This window comes from Podarcis liolepis, assembly GCF_965112155.1.
Source record: "Podarcis liolepis genome assembly, chromosome: 12".
NCBI lineage: Eukaryota > Metazoa > Chordata > Lepidosauria > Squamata > Lacertidae > Podarcis > Podarcis liolepis.
The window spans coordinates 40,039,671-40,058,144 of NC_139563.1; the positions used below are offsets into that span (position 1 = coordinate 40,039,671).

At 42.1% G+C, this 18,474-nt stretch overlaps 2 protein-coding genes across 8 annotated transcripts in view; one reads left to right on the plus strand and one right to left on the minus strand.

Moving 5' to 3' along the window:
• Positions 1–18,474, plus strand: part of KAT2B (lysine acetyltransferase 2B) — a 192,287-nt gene that overhangs the window by 55,634 nt on the left and 118,179 nt on the right. The window lies entirely within an intron of this gene.
• On the minus strand, positions 366–10,874 carry SGO1 (shugoshin 1). 7 transcript variants are annotated; one of them, XM_083468205.1, is made up of 9 exons: positions 10,722–10,874; positions 8,210–8,358; positions 7,933–8,129; positions 7,062–7,166; positions 6,731–6,798; positions 5,355–5,518; positions 3,401–4,249; positions 1,521–1,701; positions 366–931 (listed from the first exon to the last, which is right to left on the minus strand). In XM_083468205.1, the coding sequence occupies exons 2-9, from the start codon at positions 8,349–8,351 to the stop codon at positions 790–792; spliced, it is 1,848 nt and encodes a 615-aa protein (XP_083324331.1). In that variant the 5' UTR covers positions 8,352–8,358; positions 10,722–10,874; the 3' UTR covers positions 366–789. The 7 variants fall into 7 exon arrangements, with proteins under 7 accessions (XP_083324331.1, XP_083324327.1, XP_083324332.1 ...); XM_083468201.1 differs by having other exon boundaries at positions 1,521–1,704; XM_083468206.1 differs by having other exon boundaries at positions 10,687–10,723.

Genomic DNA, 18,474 nt, shown 5'->3' on the forward strand with positions numbered 1-18,474 from the left:
TGGACCCCCCAATAATAGATCTGAATTGAAGAGAGTGCAACTATTACCAAAAGAAACTATCTTCATTACATGTTCACATGAAGTGCACAAAAAATGTTGGCTTATAAATTGAGCATTCCAATTCACCCCTTGGAACCTACTCGTAGATTGAGGACAGCCAGAGGGTAAGCTTATTCATGTTTACTCAGAATCATTGTGATCAGTAGGGTTTACTTCCAAGTAACTGCGTAAGAATGCACCTTGGAATCTTTTTAAGATAGCTGTGCTACTATCCTTATGCAGTTAAAGTGAAACATCGGAACAAACACAACGGAATGGATGCTGGAACAATAGCACTACTGAGATAGCAAACTAAAATAGCTATCTTTTTCAAAAACATTGACAATTTTATTTCAATATGATCATTTAGAAAACACTACAAAGACTTTCAACAGTTAAATCTGTAATCTGAAGATTTGCTATAAAAGTAGAATTACATTAATCTACATTTCAAGCAAAAAGAAATCCCCATTTCCTGTGTAACATGAAACTAGAAAAAAACACTAAATACATCAACAAATTTGATATTCACAATTTTTAATATAAAATCTAGTTGTTCATATATTACATAAATTTCAACTGTATGTGCGTTGTGTTGGGCCAGGGTGTGTTAAAATCTAAAAGCTGTTTTATGTACATAGTTAAGATTTTCCAGTAATGATATTTCAGCAAATACACTTTACCTTTATATCAATACAACTACTTAAATTGTCAAGTTAAAGGGTTTGTTCCCTAAAAATGTTATTAAAATCAACCAACGCATTCAAATACCTCATTAGATCTGGGCAGTGATTTCTTTTTAAGAGAATTACACATGCGGCTCTTTTTCTGCTTAAAAATTGGAGAATCCAGAAAGATGTTATCTGTAAAAGGGTCTCCTCTTCTGAGCTTCCTATCAAAGCAAAATAGTACATTAGTTTTGAAAGCATTCATGTAATTCTTTAGGGACGCGGGTGGCACTGTGGGTAAATCCTCAGCGCCTAGGGCTTGCCGATCGCATGGTCGGCGGTTCGAATCCCCGCGGCGGGGTGAGCTTCCGTCTGCGGTCCCAGCTCCTGCCCACCTAGCAGTTCGAAAGCACCCTTAAGTACAAGTAGATAAATGGGTACCGCTTTCTAGCGGGAAGGTAAACGGCGTTTCTGTGTGCTGCGCTGGTGCCGGCTCGCCAGGGCAGCTGCATCACGCTGGCCACGTGACCCGGAAGTGTCTCCTGACAGCGCTGGCCCCCGGCCTCTTAAGTGAGATGGGCGCACAACCCTAGAGTCGGACACGACTGGCCCGTAGGGGCAGGGGTACCTTTACCTTTAATTCTTACTTTGCCTCATAACTAAATTCATAAGCAAGTCAGATTCATAAGCAAGGTTGGATTTTATATTCAAAATTTAATTCTAAACTAATACAACAAATTTCTAAAAACTAAATTATACAATAATTTTTTGAAAGAAACTGGTGCATATCCATTTAGAAACAAATATACTAACCTGCTGAGACTTGGTTCCTTATAGCTCACGCGATCAGTACATCTACGTTTCTTTCGAGGAGTACCTTTTATTCCAGTACTCATCAGTGGGTGAGAAACTCTAGTTTGGATAGAAGTTGATTCGAAATTGGTAATATCACTGAAACAGGGATGACATTTTTCAAGAGCCCTAGATGGTTTATCTGCTGGGAGAAAAATGTTTAAATGATAATGTCAGCAATGAATAAGCTTTAAACAAACCCTCTTCCTGTGGCTCCAAACAACACCTTAATATTGGTAAAACTCTGTATATGAATTCTGCAGAATGTTAAGTTTATTCGATTTTTAAGACAACAACAACCAATATTCATGATAAAACCAGACTTGGCTCTTGCTGGAAAACAAGAATCGATTTCAAACCATGCCTGCAAATGGGAGTTCAAAGGGTGATTGGTGGTTACCAGGAAATCCTTTGAACTTCCAAAGTTTGCCTGTGGGAGGTGGGGGAACTGAGGATCTGGCCCACATGCTGCTTTCCCACCTTTTACAGGTTATAAGACAAAAATGTGTGCAAATTATGTGTTTTCTTTTAGGCATTTTTTAATAGCTTATGATGTGCAAATCAACCAGGAAAAGGAGTATGGCTATTCTTTCTCCCTCTGGGAAGCTCCAGAGGGTGAATGCTCTTTATTGGGAGACAAAATGTAAGAACGTTAGCATGTTTGTGTCTAGTTCATTGGTTTTCCACCAGTGTGCTGTGGCACCATGGACTTGAGGAACATTAAGGGGAGCCCTGGGGGCCATCCTTTCATTAACCTGCAGCCTGTATATTCCTGCATTATGTCTTTCTTTCTGGGGATCGTTTAGGGGAGCCGGCAGATTTAACTTGCAGCTCATTATCTTCCTGAAATAAAGGTGGCAAATAAAGCGGAGACACTTTTGCAAGACTGTTTATCTTCTTAGAATCTCCCCGAACAAAAATCCTCCCCAGCTTCAGTAACTAACAGTTCCATAGTTTTACACAGAGGGCATGAGAAATGCAAAAAAACAGCAAAGTAGCTTGATGATGTGTATGCCTGGATGTGTGTTCTATGAGGGATTTAAAAATAACCCTGAAAATGAAGAGTGTCTTCCATTTCTCACTCCTTACCTCCAACATCCCTCCCCCCTCTTCTTCTCTATCTCTCCCCCCCCCCCCCCCCGCCCGTGGCAACACCGCCCTCCTTAAGAGTCACCCAGCTTTATGGGGACAGGGAGAATGTTGCAGGAAAGGAGCATGTCTGAATGTGTGTCCTGTGCTGTGTTTCTCGGTTTCCTTCCCCATAATGACAAAATATTTCTGCTTCTGATCTTAATCTGGTATTGCCCTCTCCGTCCCACCCACCCCCATTATGTGCACGCTAATTTCAGGAAAGGAACACACAGGTTGCCAGGTGGGGTGCGTCAGCTCAGCCCTGCAAAGCAGTGGCATTGCTTGGGTTCCAGTCAGCACGTGCGCTCCCACTGACATGTGCACCAAAAATGGTGCCAAAAAGGGCTGGGGGTAGAATGAGAAAATCCCCACTTATGTGCATCCTGTAACAATCCCAGTGTAAGTGGCTTCCACAGCGGAGCCACAGAAAGAATGTGGTTGGTGAAGGGAGCCGTGGACTCAAAAAGGTTGAAAACCGCTAGTCTAGTTAGCCCTCTTCCTGGCAATTCTAAAGTGGAGAAAAAACTACAGGAAATATCCAGTTGTGGCATTCCATTTGTGCAAATTAGATTTATCCTTTTTGCAGCCAAAGAAAGAAAAATCCTATTGTGTTTGATCAAATTTAGATTTCTAAACTTTTCAGAGTTAGCTGTCGGTATCTCTATACTTATTCACATACAGATTTTTTTCAAAACAAAATTATAACTTACTTTCAACATTTTCCTTATCTGCAGAATTAACAGATTTTTTAGTATTCCTGTTTTTCCCCTCAGGACTACTGCCATGCTGTTCATTCACAGCGTTCTTTGATTGTTGCCTTGTGTGTCTTGGGCTGCCATCAGTTGTGCATTCTAAGCTTTTCCTGGATTTTTTCATGCAAGGCACATACTGACTATCATCAGAGTCCTCTTCTGAAGCAAATGATTCATCATAAGAAGTTTCTGATCCTTCTCTATTATTTTTTTCTTGGACGTTATTCTCTTCAACTTTGTTTTGTCGGAAAGGTGTGATATGGACACACTCCTCAAAAACAAAATCATAAGCATCATTGGAACCAGTTGATCTATCTGTTTTTTCTTTGGAACAGCACTTCCTATTATGGCTTCTCTCTTTTCTGGACCTTGTCTTGCACCTAGTTTTTGTTTCCAATTTTCTTTTCTGGTCTCTCTCTTTGTGTGTTTGAGAACTTCCAACAATTTTAAAATCAGTTTGTTTGGGGGCTGCTGTTGGGGTATTTGATTCAGGTAACATATTAGGCTGTTCCAAAGTTTTGTCTGTGTTTATCTTATGTTTCTCTTGAGAAACGTAAGTTTCTTCATATTGTTCATTATTTTTTACCAAGCCTGACTCGGGGCCACGTTCATCTTGTTGGCAACATTCTGTTATCTGCTCAAGTACTTCCGGACTGCTACCATCAGATACATCAAATGGATTCTGAGTTTTGATCCTGGAGTAGTGACGACGGATAGATACATTTTTTAGTAAGCTACTTTCAAATTGCATGTTCTCTTCATTTCTGTTCTCATACTCCATATGACAGTGGGAACTACTTTGCCAACCTGGTAATTTAAAATAATGTGTCAATTCTGCAGGGAAGCTTAAAAATACATACATTAAAGCTTTAAGTAGTTAGTAAAATAGCACAGAAAAAAATTAGATGCTAAATATGGTTTAGTAAGGTTTGGCAGATTGGTCCATCAGATTGAACAGTTATAACAAACAGTTATAATAATAAAATCATTATTATCCTTATTCATTATAATACTGATACAGCAGAAGTAGACATCATGTACCAATAATGCCTGTGCATAGACAATTACAACAGAAATCTGTGAACTTGCTCTGTTCCACAAGCAAAGGTAATTGTATCAGGTCATTTTCACCTCATTACAAGTACTTTGCCAAAGCTGTGCAGAGTGGGAAAGAGAACTGCAGAACTGAGTCTTGAGAATCAGCTGATTATGCCAAATCTATATGTACATTTATGTCCCACTATCTCCTGCCTGAGTATTAAAGGCAGCAAATTTGACTTAAAACGTTTAATTAAAAATGCATTATGGTTGCAAACCAGTTGATATCCCTCTGTCAAACCTTTGATCCAAATAGAGCCTTCTGTTAGTAGAACAGAGATTAAGGCAATTGTAAATGAATCTTCCCCAGCATCCCCAACTCCACTTCCACCTGCTCTGGAGGCAGGGGGACTCTTCAGAGCTTGGGCTGAGGGGCTACCTCACTGAAGATTGCCTCAATCCCTGTTCCACTGACAGGAGGCTTTGCTAAATTAATGAGCCTTCTGTCAGCAGAGGGACACCTTTCATAAAAATTGCAGTTATGGCACATAGCAAGGAAATAGCTTTGCACAAGATTATGAAACTTCTTTGATGTTATGCTGCTACCCGTGACCAGAATCCAAACACCTACTTTAGTTGTTCCTAAGACAGGAAAGGTATACTCCTTGCTCCCACTGCAGTAAGCAAACCTCCAAGTAATACTGTAATCTGCTTTTGAAATCCACTCAGCTTTGAAAGAAGCACGTGGTTTAAGAAAGAGAATATAAGGTATGCAGAATCAGCAGCGGTTCTCGGTTCTTTAGAAGCCAGCCAATGCTCTTTAATAGTAAAGCCTTTGACCCATGTTTAGAATCTTAAATGCGGGATTACCTACCTGTATCCTTCTTTGATGTTGAAAAAACATCTTCAGTCATAACATCTTGCTGAGAATCAGCTGCAACATCTGAATAATTTGTATCTGTATTATCCTTTAATTCTTTTCCAGATATTTTATCTTGCTTGCTTGTATCTACATAAAGTATATGCCTTAGATGTGCTCTAAGGGGGGGGGGGGGAGGTGAAATTCACTGAATTATTTTAAGAGCAGATTCTCATACAGCAGTTTTGGTACACACACCCCGCAAGAAAAATTAAGGGTTTCCTAAATTAAAACTGAATGAGAACCTTCACTCTTGTAAACAAAGGTATATTCCAGGAATATGCGCTTGAGAATGAAATACAAAGCTACTTGGCAGTCAGTTTTCTCAACTTCAAATTGGCTTTGGACAGGGGAAAATGTTTTAATTAAAAACTGCATTAAAACACACTTTCTAAGAAACATTCCTGTTCAAAAGTGCTGTACTTGGTGGTAAAGTACTGTTGTTCTAAAGAAATAACGCTGTCAGAAACTGCTAAAATATGCCTCCTGTTGTGATCTTCATAACTCCACCCACTCTGGGGAAACATGCAACAAGATTTTGCTTCACTCATGCAGGCTAACCATTGCTTTCTCCTAGACAGGAAGGGATGTACATGGGTTTCCTGTCTCAGTGGTGCTTCATTTAAGAGTGAGCCTTGTGTTTCTGGTCCTGCTCTTTGAACTTGCCTCTTGGGTTTTGCTTCCTGGTTTGCCAGATTGCTCTTTGGTCCTGACTCATTGGCCCACACTCAGTCAAAACTCCAGCCCACAGGCCAACCCTGATAATTACTGGTACTTATGGAGAAAATATGGTTGCAGAATATGCAGAATAGATCTGAATAATTTCAGATCCATGCAAACATTTTTGAGCTTGGCATTGTTAACTGGTCATTTGGTAAATTTCTCAATTCTAATCATTTCATAATTGAGAGACAAAAGGCATCTAAGCTCTTCTCTCACACCCTGCATTTTCCACTTTTGGATTGTCCTCATCACATAATTTTGACTCAGTGCTCTAATAGCATGGACTATAAACTTTAGTACATATATTCATGGAATAGTTTTCATAATCTAATATACAGGCTTTTTAGAGAAGAGCTCTTGAAATTCAAGAACCACCAGTCAACATGAGAAAACCATTTTTTCTATCCCACAGCAACATTTTGGGGGGGGGGGAGAGGGGGAAGTGATAAATTAACAGAAACCACTTTCAATTATCATAGTGTCTGTGCAGGTGTGCACCTGCGTGTATAAAACACAATCTAAAATATATTTTATTGATGCAAGTTTCTTAATTTTGTTTTGAAGGGAAAAAACAGGCAGAAAAATTGAAATATATTAAGTGTACTTACAAGGAATCTTGGCTTCTTACATTGCTAGAATCACACTCCTCAGCACTGGAGGCACTGAGAGTCTGGTTCTGTAAAAATTCAAGATATTATGCTGAAAACCATTATGCTGTACGGACCATACATGAAGCACATAATAAAAGTGAGATGTCTGAAAATGTGGCTCCCAGCTGCAGCTTATGAGGCAGACTATTGGACAGTAACAGAAAAGATTACTGTTACTATTGGACAGTAACAGCAAAATATTTAAGCAATTATCTTAATGGATGCAGAACTGATAACAGTCTAAAGTCAGAAAGTAACATATAAATATAAAGATGGGAAAAAGACTTACAAGAGCTGTGTTATATTGATCTTTTGCTGAACCAAGAAGACTTGTTGCATTGAGTAGGTCTTGAACAACTTTAGAAATAATCTCCTTCAAAGCCATTAATCTAGTCTAACAGAAACAAAAAGAGTTAACTGATGTAGTTACAATACAACAGTTAGCTTGTTTAGAAATAAAATGAACAGGAAATAGTGGATCCTATTTCTTGTTTAGTATACAAGTTATCTGCTACCACAGGTTACATTCGCAAGGACCACCCTTCCCCATATGAACCAACCCAAACCTTGAAATAAGACATCTGAGGTCCTCATCTGTGTGCCCCACTCAAGGTATGTCAGCAGGGTGACAAGAGAACAAGCCTTTTCTGTGATAGTCCCCAATTACGAGAAGCTCTATGCCTCCAAGCTCATCTGTCTGCCACTAACATTTGCCATCTTTTTGGCAACAGAAAAATACCTTTTCTTTTCCTAGGCATTGGGGCAGCACTAATGATCTGGCTTTATGTGGTTTCCTTTTGTAGTCATTTGTGTTTTCAGCTGAAGTGGATATTTTGTGCTTTTAGGTAATTCTTTGGATAAACACTTTTAGTATTATTTGTAACATTTTAAGGGATTTATTTACAGATTGTGTTTTATTCTTCTTGCAAATTACTTCAAAACTCCTTCTGGTTCTGGTCTGAAGTGATAAATAAATGTTCTGTTCCTGGGCCCTGCGTGTGTTGTTGGAGCACATATAAGCGCACCCCATCCCACTCTCTTTTGGATCCAAAAGGACCCATGTGTCAGCAATCATATGTCAAATGGATGCTCCTAAAACAATTGCCGCCTGTATTTTAATTGGACATTATATATGTACAACATGTATTAAGATAAAATACCTCAGAATGCTCTTTTCCTTGTTGTAATGCCAGCTTTCTATGCAAGGCAAACACCTGAAATTTCAGACTCTGATATTCTCTCTTTAAATACAGGATTGTATCTTGTGCTTCCCTCATTTTGCTCTTCTCCTCTTCCAAAGCCAGAGCTAATGCTCGATTGTTTGTTTGAAAGCTTTTCAGCAGTGTAGATGAGTTGTCTGGGAAAAAATGGAAATAATTCCTAAAATTTCTATTTCTGGGAAAACTTGAATAAAATACAATATTAAAAAATACTTACTTGCAATTTTACTGTTGACAGATAAGACTTGTTTGGTTTTGCCCAACTGTGCCCATTTTTTATTTCGCCTTTCTTTCATTCGTTCTTTTATATCTTCCAGGCTGTCCTTAAATGACTTTTTCAAGCACCTTTCTCTAGTCATTTTCCACCTTAAAAAAACACAAAAAACACACAAGTGATTACAGTTTAACAAATATTTATTTAAAAGGCTTTCTTACCAATATAGAAAAATGAACTCTTTGTCCCATCTTATATTAACACCCCCCACCCACCAAAAATCTATCAGCAATCTGTTTTTATCATAAAATGGTACTGAAAAGGTAATGTCTGGCCTATTCTTCAACAGTACATATTGTTGAAGAGCAAGCCTATTATTTTAAATCATAAATTTGAAAGAATATACTTATTCAATTTGAACCAGTAGTCTTAAAGACTGTGAACTACAGCTTGTTAAAACATGATGGTCAAAACCACCTAGGAATAATACCCATTTAAAAATACATATTTCTTAATAAGATTTCTTATTAACCTCCCTCCACCCTCATTCCCCTCAGCATACAGTAGGGCAACAGTGTTCCCTACTGTGTTCCCTACTTTATAAAAAAAAGCACAGAAAAAGAGATATCAGACCCTAACCACTTAAGACGTTTTTGCTTTTACAAACAAGCTGTGTATAAAGAAAAACCTTCAGAGCACAATCACTGCACTTGTTATTAGTAAATTAAACAACTATCTGACTTACTAAAATCAACAACTACCTGACTTTTAGAAGACATCTGTAGGCAGCCCTGTTTAGGGAAGTTTTTAATGTTTGATGTTTTATTGTTTTTAATATTCTGTTGGGAGCCTCCCAGAGCGGCTGGGGAAACCCAACCACATGGGTGGGGTAAAAATAATAAATTATTATAATATTATTATCATCCATCCCTGAATTGAGCTTCTGGAGTCTATATCCACTGCAGACTCTTTCCAAACTTGTCTTCAGATACCCTTCCTCCATAAAAAACCACCCCCAAGTATCAAATCCAATTCCATGCATTGAACCTGGAACCTTTGTGTGGGGGACTCCCTGGTCTGCAGCCTGGGAGTCGTTTTGGACTCACAGCTGTCCACGGAGGCGCAGGTCAATTCTGTGTCCAGGGCAGCTGTCTACCAGCTCCATCTGGTATGCAGGCTGAGACCCTAGCTGCCTGCGGACTGTCTTGCCAGAGTGGTGCATGTTCTGGTTATCTCCCGCTTGGACTACTGCAATGCGCTCTACATGGGGCTACCTTTGAAGGTGACCTGGAAACTACAACTAATCCAGAATGTGGCAGCTAGACTGGTGACTGGGAGTGGCCGCCGAGACCATAGAACACCGGTCTTGAAAGACCTACATTAGCTCCCAGTAAGTTTCTGAGCACAATTCAAAGTGATGGTGCTGACCTTTAAAGCCCTAAATGGCCTTGGCCCAGTGTACCTGAAGGAGTGTCTCCACCCCCATTGTTCTGCCTGGACACTGATGTCCAGTGCCAAGGGCCTTCTGGCAGTTCCCTCACTGTGAAGTGAGGTTATAGGGAAACAGGCAGAGGGCCTTCTCAGTACAGTCATACCTCGGATTGAATGCGCTTTGGGTTGAGCGCGTTCGGGTTGCGCTCCGCGGCAACCTGGAACAGAGCACGTTACTTACGGGTTTCGCCGCTTGCGCATGAACACTCAAAACGACATCACACGCATGCCTAGAAGTGGCAAAAAGCAACGCACGCGTGCGCAGATGTGCTGTCACTAGTTACATTTGCTTCTAGATGCGAACGGGCTCCGGAACGGATCCCGTTCGTATCCAGAGGTACCACTGTAGTTGCTCCCGCCCTCCCATCAGATGTCAAGGAAATAAACAACTATCTGACTTTTAGAATATATCTGCAGATAACCCTGTTTAGGGAAGTTTTGAATGCTTTATGTTTTATCACTTTTTAATGTTCCGCAGAGTGGCACTGGAAACCCAGCTAGATGAGAGGGGTATTTATTATTATTATTATTATTATTATTATTATTGGGCCTGGCCTGATTTGATTTCAATGCGCAGCCGCGTAACGGTCCTGCTTCCGATTCCCGCGTTGCAGGGGGCGGGTTGGACTAGATGATCCTCAGGCTCCCTTCCGACTTTACAATTCTCCTATCTGACGAGTGCTGGGCCGTTTGGGTCGCACCCAACCCGGGCCACTTTTAAGCGGCCGCTCCTTTCAACCAAGTGTGCTCCAAGAGAACGACTAAGCGCGGATCCGACCCCTTCAGTTTCTTAGCAGTCAGAGCCCGAGAGGCCAGCCGCCCTGGGCAGAAACGGCCTCTCCAGTTTCGGGCTCCGCTTTGCATATGGCGGGAGCCTCCATTTCCCCCCCTGCTTCCATTCTTCATCTCTCTTTTCCTACCCTCTCCCGACCCACCGGCCGGCGGCGAACCACAAACGGAGCCCTTCAGCCGGGCTCCCTCCCACCCACCCGCCGCCATTACGGACAAAGAAGTACCGCCGAACCTGCGTCTGAGGGGCGCGCGCTCGTCCCTCGTTCTTTTCCCCTCAGCTGCCTTCAACTGCGCGACCGAGTGCGCGCGACGACCCAAAAAGCCGTTGGTGGTGGTTGGGGGTTTTTTGTGTGTGTCTGTGTCTTTCAGGCGACGACTTCGTTCAAAATTCTCCGCGGCGCTTCCCGATTGGCCGGCTTACTCCCAGCTGAGCGTCGTCGTCGTTTCGTCATCTCGCATTTCCTCCGCCTCCTCTTTTGTTTCCGCCTTCTTTCTACGGACCTGTGGGTGGAGCTCTAGCCTTGTTTTCATCTTTCGCTCCGTCCTCAACGCCGCAAAGTGGGGCGGGCACGGCGCTCTGATTGACGCGCGGCTGAGCCAGTCGAAACGCGTAGGCTGGTGAGGGTTGCGGGCTGATTTTCTGCTTCTGCGAAAGTCTTGTGTTGCTGGGTCTAGAATGAGTACCAATTAGAAAAGGACCCCCGCTCTGCCCTGGAAAATATAATTTATACGATCGAGATACACACACACACATATTTTTTCAGGAGGTGTTTTTAAAAAATACTCTTTAACAAGATTCTCTCCCCCTCATTTATAACATTTGTTTTTAAAGATTTCAACAGATAAAAGCAAACTCCAGAATTAGCTCGAAATATTTTCGAGTCAGATTTTTAAAAAATGTATGTTGCCTTTCTGAGGCTGCTGGTCGCTTTTCTAGCTGTGAAATAAGTTTTATTTCACTGTTCTTTTTCCTATTACTAAGCAAGAGTTCAAGACTATTGAAACATAGGAAAACTGGTGCAAGAGTAATGTACTGTAATGTACTGTATATAGTTTTCTCACCTTGTGTGCATGTGAGATCCTGGTGCTCTAATAGTACTTAAGGAATTACAGTACAGTACTACTGCTAACTACAGTGGTACCTCGGGTTACATAACCTTTAGGTTACATACACTTCGGGTTACAGACTCCACTAACCCAGAAAGATTACCTCGGGTTAAGAACTTTGCTTCAGGATGAGAACAGAAATTGTGCTCCGGTGGCGCAGCAGCAGGAGGCCCCATTAGCTGAAGTGGTGCTTCAGGTTAAGAACAGTTTCAGGTTAAGAACAGACCTCCAGAACGAATTAAGTTCTTAACCTGAGGTACCACTGTAGTTGAAGGTTTGATTTTGGGTGCTTCCAGAAGGCCTGTTTATTGAGTATTTATCCTGTTTTGATTAGATAACATTGGCTGCTTAATAAGCATTCGTTCTGATTCGTTTGCAGGATGAGGACAGATAACATTGCATCAAAGCAAGTGTTGGCCCACACTTTCCAATGCAACTGCTTCCTCTTTGCTGCAAAAAAATCTGTTCTTTTGGGGAAGCGAGTTAGTTGCTCAACCCTAATTTGCACGGCCCAAGTTTGTTGGAATGTGATGGAATTCCTTCCCCCGAAAATAGCGATAGCCTAGAAGTGGCAGTTGGCAAGCAGTGGTACCCACTGATGTCCTCCGAGGCAAGGGCGTGAGACTGAGCAACTGGAGGTTACTCAACTTATGCTGGAGGTAAATTTACTCTCACTAGTAGAACATGCCAGAGGGACGTGGGTGGTGCAGTGGGTTCGAATCCCCGCAATGGGTTGAGCTTCCGTTGCTCGGTCCCGCTCCTGCCAACCTAGCAGTTCGAAAGCACGTCAAAAGTGCAAGTAGATAAATAGGAACCACTCCGGCGGGAAGGTAAACGGCGTTTCCGTGTGCAGCTCTGGTTCGCCAAAATCGGCTTAGTCATGCTGGCCACATGACCCGGAAGCTGTGCACCGGCTCCCTTGGCCAATTAAGTGAGATGAGTGCTGCAACCCCAGAGTCATCCGCGACTGGACCTAATGGTCAGGGTCCCTTTACCTTTGAGCAGAACATGCCAGGCAACAGCTCCTGCTGATCTTCTTTGGGACAAGGGAGGGGCTGAGCAACTAAATACCACTTGGTCCACTTGGCTGTCTTATCTACAACAATACAGTGGTACCTAGGGTTAAGAACTTAATTCGTTCTGGAGGTCCGTTCTTAACCTGAAACTGTTCTTAACCTGAAATACCACTTTAGCTAATGGGGCCTGCCGCGCCGCCGCTGTGCGATTACTGTTCTCATCCTGAAGCAAAATTCTTAACCCGAGGTACTATTTCTGGGTTAGCAGAGTCTGTAACCTGAGGTACCACTGTACAATTAAAAAACAAACCCAATAAAGATGTGGAAAATAAGATGTAAAGATTATATTTATCCCTTGGTGCAATTAAAATAACAAAAACGTTAGTTCATAGTTCAGATATTGTGAAACTAAGGTTCTACTAGTGAAAGTTCTACTAATGAAAGTTCTACTAGTGAGCGTAAGTGAGAGTAAGTGAGTAAAGTGGGTCTTTATGACTGCAGTCCCATACACACTTACCTGAGAATGAGCCCTATGGAGCTCAGTGGGACTTTTGTAGATGTGTAGAATTGCATTGGAAGTCAATGAAGTTTGCACATTTCACTTCAGTTTTGCTAATTGCACCTCTGAATATATTTCTTAGATTTCAGTTTAACTCTCATCTGTCCATAGCTGTCAACTTTCAGATTTGAAAATAAGGGATCAGCAGCCTCGAAAATAAGGAATCAGCAGCCTCACCTGTCCCGGGGACAGTCTACGGGATATCTAACAATCCGGGATAGCAGCGGGAAGCAGCGGGAAACAGTGCTGGAATAAGGGAATTTCCCGCAAAAAAAAGGGAAGGTTGACAGCTATGGATCTGTCAAACAGCAAGACTTCAGAACAACTCCTTTATGCAGCAGCAAAAAGGTTGCAGGCAGAAGCTAAACTGTCACATGAACGACAAAATCCTTTAACGTATGGTAAGGGACTAGAAGAGATGAAAAAAGAAGTTCCAGGAAGGTGTACCAAAGCAACACCACACAGTTTCCAAGCAGCCTAGTTCCAGGAGCCTTTAGACAAGCAAATGCATACCAAAGGAGCATAAAATACTGCTGTTCCAATAATATGAGGTAACAAAGTTTACTGCAATTGCTGGGGCAAATCACTGTTTTCCATTTTTGTGGCAAGCAAAACTGTAACATGGCAAAGACATGGAGGAGAGCTGGCATAGCTGGGAAGGGACTTGGTATAACTTCCCAAGCTTCCAATAGCTTTTTTTGGCTATGGTAAGTCAGCAGACTGTTCTGGATGAGATGTCAAATTCCCAGTAACTTTGAAGACATGGGCTGTTCTACCTTTTCTTAAAAAAAAGAAGAAGAAGATAAGAAATGCTAATTTTAGGGAAAATTGAAATACATATGCAATACATATTTTCATATCAAAACGAAGCTTTAAGTCCATTGATTTCACTGAGTGTATATATGACTATTGCAATTGCAGGGGGCTGGACTAGAGACCCTTGGGTTCCTTCCCACTCTTAAGATTCTATGACTAATGATGAGCACCATCCTTGAATATGAAATACTGGTATTGTTTTATCATGTCAGCTCTGAATTTCCTACCATAATACCTCTGTTCCCCATCCTGCAAATGCAAGGATGCGTAAATGATAAATTATTAGGGAGGCAGAGAAGATTTATCCTGCACTTAATGTTTAATGCACAGGCTCTGAGAGTTAAGATTTGTTCTGAAAGCATGAGAATTTAAATATGAAGCATTAAAACTGCTCCAGAAGCATAGTTACTTCTCTGAAAGGAGAGGGCGCGATATCAGGTTTTCCACAACTTTATGAGGAATGCATGCTCATTATTTTAGAAACTTAAGGAGCAAGCATGTTTAAGTGTGCACTTTTAATTCAGAAATAATTGTGTCTCAGTAAGAAATGTTTGGGAAAGAGACCCTACCCAAGGACATCTGGAAATAGTTTTATGTGTTCCTGAGAATGCCAATAGGATAGGCATGGCCTGAAATAAATATTGAGTGAATGTCAATATGAATTTTAAGTAGCCCTTACGTTAGTGCACTGAATAGAGGCATGGACTTTAAGGTAGCAGTCTGGTTCAAAGTCCATCTCTTTCATGGACTGAAGGCATGGGTCTTTGTCTTTGTCAGAATTTCTCCACCTTTGATTCCCCTCAGCATAAAAAATAATAATAATAGTGATGTTTTTCTTAGTGCACATGTGAACACAATAACGATGGTAAAGCGGTGAAGAAGTTCATTGGGAATTATGAAATATAATAATACAATGAAAGCAATTATTCTTAAACTGTTCTGTGCCACCCTGATCCTAGAGAGCAGTGTATAACTGAAATTGCTGCCTACTATCTTTTCGCCCTCTCGGTACCCACCCCAAAAACCCATGGTTGAAGTTTATATAAAAAAATTATCAGCTCAAGGACAAAAGCATCAATCTTTGAGGCTGAGAGATGAAAAGGAAAAAAGCACCAGCACACAATAAGCTGCCGACAAAGGGAATGAATGAAGGAAAGTCTGGTCTATTCAAATCCACAGCCTTGCTTTAGACAGAAAGGGTAACAGCCATGCTGAAGTTCCATTGCTGCAGTTAGCATCAAAATGTCTGGGTCACAGCCGACTGCTTTTGAAAGGTTTGCTCTCAGTAAGCATGGTACAAAGTCAGACCAGAATTGGCAAGAGACAGTCGCTTTGCCATTCTCCGCAGGCGTTCGGCTCAAGTACCTTTTTAATAACTTGGGTTTCACAAGTTAAAAATTGTAGCTGGAAGGTATGAGGTTTTTTTTGGGGGGGGGGGTGGAAAGGGGCAAAAGGAAAACTTGGAAGCCTGACTGATCCAGCTCCGTAGACCAATGTGATGCGCCTGGAGGTCTCTGTCTTACCTTCCTGCCCAAAGATGCTGGCTTCCGTCTGTCTTGGGAGACAATGGAAGAGTGAGCCATCGGGGGTAAAGTCAAACCATTGGAGAGTTACAGCGCCTGCTGTGACTGCAGAGATGGGTAAGAGAGACATGTTTTATTGCAGGTGGGGCAGATGCACTGGCGGAGGAAAGGGTGGGCAGTGGAGCGCAGTGCCCCCGGCACCATCAGGGAGGGGGGGTACCATCACGGCCGCCCCCTGGACACGCGCCGCGCACCCCCCCATGCCTGGCGCCATGCCCCCGGGATGTGCGCCAGCCACACCTCCGCCCCTGGTGTCGAAGTGTGCAGGTTTGCCACTGGGCAGATGAAGGCGTCACTGCTATCAATGCACAACCTGACTGTACTGCAAGTTTGGTTACATGGAGTGGCATAGTTACACCAAGAAGTACAGCCATTGCAAGATGAACAGCAAGGTGAAAGAAAAGGGGTGCTGAATGGGAAGGAATGGGGTTAAGGATGTACATACAGTGGTACTTGGGTTACAGACGCTTCAGGTTACAGACGCTTCAGGTTACAGACTCCGCTAACCCAGAAATAGTACCTCGGGTAAAGAACTTTGCTTCAGGATGAGAACAGAAATTGTGTGGTGGCGGCACAGCAGCACCGGGAGGCCCCATTAGCTAAAGTGGTACCTCAGGTTAAGAACAGTTTCGGGTTAAGAACGGACCTCCGGAACGAATTAAGTTCTTAACCCGAGGTACCACTGTACTTGCTCTGACCACTGGGATGCCAAGTATGTCATTAGCACAAATGTGCATTAGCAGTGTTAACTTCACTCTTATTCCAGCCAGTCGCACAATAGGATCAGAAGAGACATGCCCTGTTTGGCTTGCACAGGATGTGGCAGTGATACCATTGACAAGTCACCTCGTGTGCTCATTCAGAACTGTGTTGTTTTAGGATCGGGCTGGAATCCAGCAATTACCAAACAAAAAGCTGAAAGCAGGGCTATCCCTAGGCGAGATGCAGGGCCTGGGTTAAATCACATCATCTCCCACCTGGCTCTCGACCCTCCTACTCTACATAATGCTGGCAATGCCCCCTCCGTCTGACCCCCCAGCCCCGGCTTTCTGTTGTTGTTGCCTCTTCTTTTGCTGCTGTTTTAGCAGGGGCAATGACCTCGAAGCCCTCCGCCTTGGAAGAGAGTCGTAGGAAGTTTTCCTTATCCTGATCAAGACCATTGGTCCAACTAGCTCTGTATCGGCCATGCTGATCCAGCATTTCAAACAGGAGATGCTGAAGATTGAACCCAAAACCTCCTGTGTGTCATGCACTTGCTCCTCCACTGAGCCCTGCTGTGTGGGCAGCAGGGGCCAGGCAGCACGGTTGCCAGCTGTGGGCACCAGGTGTAGGGCTGCCAAAGTTCAGGCTCGAGGGCGGTCACCCCTATTCCCCCTATTCCCCCCTCTGATCGAAAGTAAGGGCACAGTACTGGTCTTTGAATCAGAACCCCAAAAATCAAAATGGTCACTCCTGCTGTCTATTAGTTACCCCTTTTTATGATACACCAAGATGAAGACTGGAGGCAGGAAAATGGTGCCTCATCTGAAATCTGTCACCCAAAGCAGCTTCATATTGTTATAGGGTGAGGGGAGGGGGTCTTGGATGATACCTGTGGGCAGTGCTATTTTTCTAGAAAAAGAGCTCACCACAAACTTCTCCCTTGTTCTCTTAGAATGGCAATGGCGCCCACCTGAGAGGTGCTGGAACTGAGCTCCAGCTGGAAAAAAAGCCCTTCCTTTTTTTTAAAAAAATAAATATATTTTTATTAACAACTTCAACATACAAACTGTCAAAACATATAATATTCATTAGTATTTCCCCCCCTTTTTACCACCCCCTTCTAACCCTCCCCCCCACAGAGACTTCCCTCAGCTCCTCTCTCTGATTTTTCAGCACATATTATTCTCTGCATGTTATAAAATTATACATATCCTTACGTTATCTATCATCTATCTATCTATCTATCTATCTATCTATCTATCTATCATGTTATCAACCAATAAATTTGTGTATGTTTATTCAAACCCTGCCAAGGAATCCAGTTCATTTTGTTGTCTTTTTAGATAATTTGTAAAAAGCTCCCATTCTTCCTTAAAGTCATAGTTGTCCTTGTCCCGCAGTTTGTATGTCAATTTAGCCAGTTCTGCATAACTCATCAATTTTTCTTGCCACTGTTCTTTCGTGGGGATTTCCTCATTCTTCCATCCTTGTACTATCAAGACTCTTGCCACTGATGTAGCATACATAAATAAGTTCTTTATTTTTCTTGGCAGGTCTTGTCCTAGAATCCCTAACAGAAATGCTTTTTTTTTTTTTTTACAAATGTCATTTTCAGTTCATTGTATATCATTTCCCAAATTTTTTTCATTTCCTTACATTCCCACCACTGTGGGCCTCTTCCTATGATCCTGTATCTGTGAAGGTAGAATGTATAAGAGGGAACCTCTTTAAAACATTTTAAAAAGGCTGGCTCAGACCTCGTGCTTTACAAGATGTACTTAAAAGAATACTTGCATAGTGTTTATGTAGGATAGTCATGTGCTGTATACTTTACGGGGCAGGTTATTTCTGATTTTTCTACCTTAGCTACCAACTCACCTCAGCTGAAATTAAAATTAGTCTTTGTGTTGACCTAGTGCTGAGAACAGTCCTTCATAAGGAGGTAAGGGGCTTAAAATTCAATACCATCATGACTTACTGTAAATGTTTTTTTAAGTGAACCCTGCTGCTTGTATTCCTCTTCATTTTTTAGAATGTTTGAAGAAAAAAAATGTCTGTAGTTATAAGTGCTAGGAAGCTTGGAAGCTGGCAAAGAGATATTAAAAGCAATAACTGGACTCTGGTTGATGCCAAGTTCCTTTATGACAAGATTTTTGAGTGACAGAAAAGCTGAACATGGGCAGATTCCCCCCCCCCCCGTAT

What these genes read in the sequence shown, in the direction of transcription:
- SGO1 (XM_083468201.1), bottom strand. Translation starts at nt 8,351, where the DNA reads ATGACTAGAGAAAGGTGCTTGAAAAAGTCATTTAAGGACAGCCTGGAA. An exon ending in GTAAGAAGCCAAGATTCCTT is followed by an intron (nt 5,519 to 6,730) that starts GTAAGTACACTT and finishes CCCCCCCCTTAG; the next exon opens with AGCACATCTAAGGCATATAC. An exon ending in AGATAAGGAAAATGTTGAAA is followed by an intron (nt 1,705 to 3,400) that starts GTAAGTTATAAT and finishes TTTTTCTCCCAG; the next exon opens with CAGATAAACCATCTAGGGCT.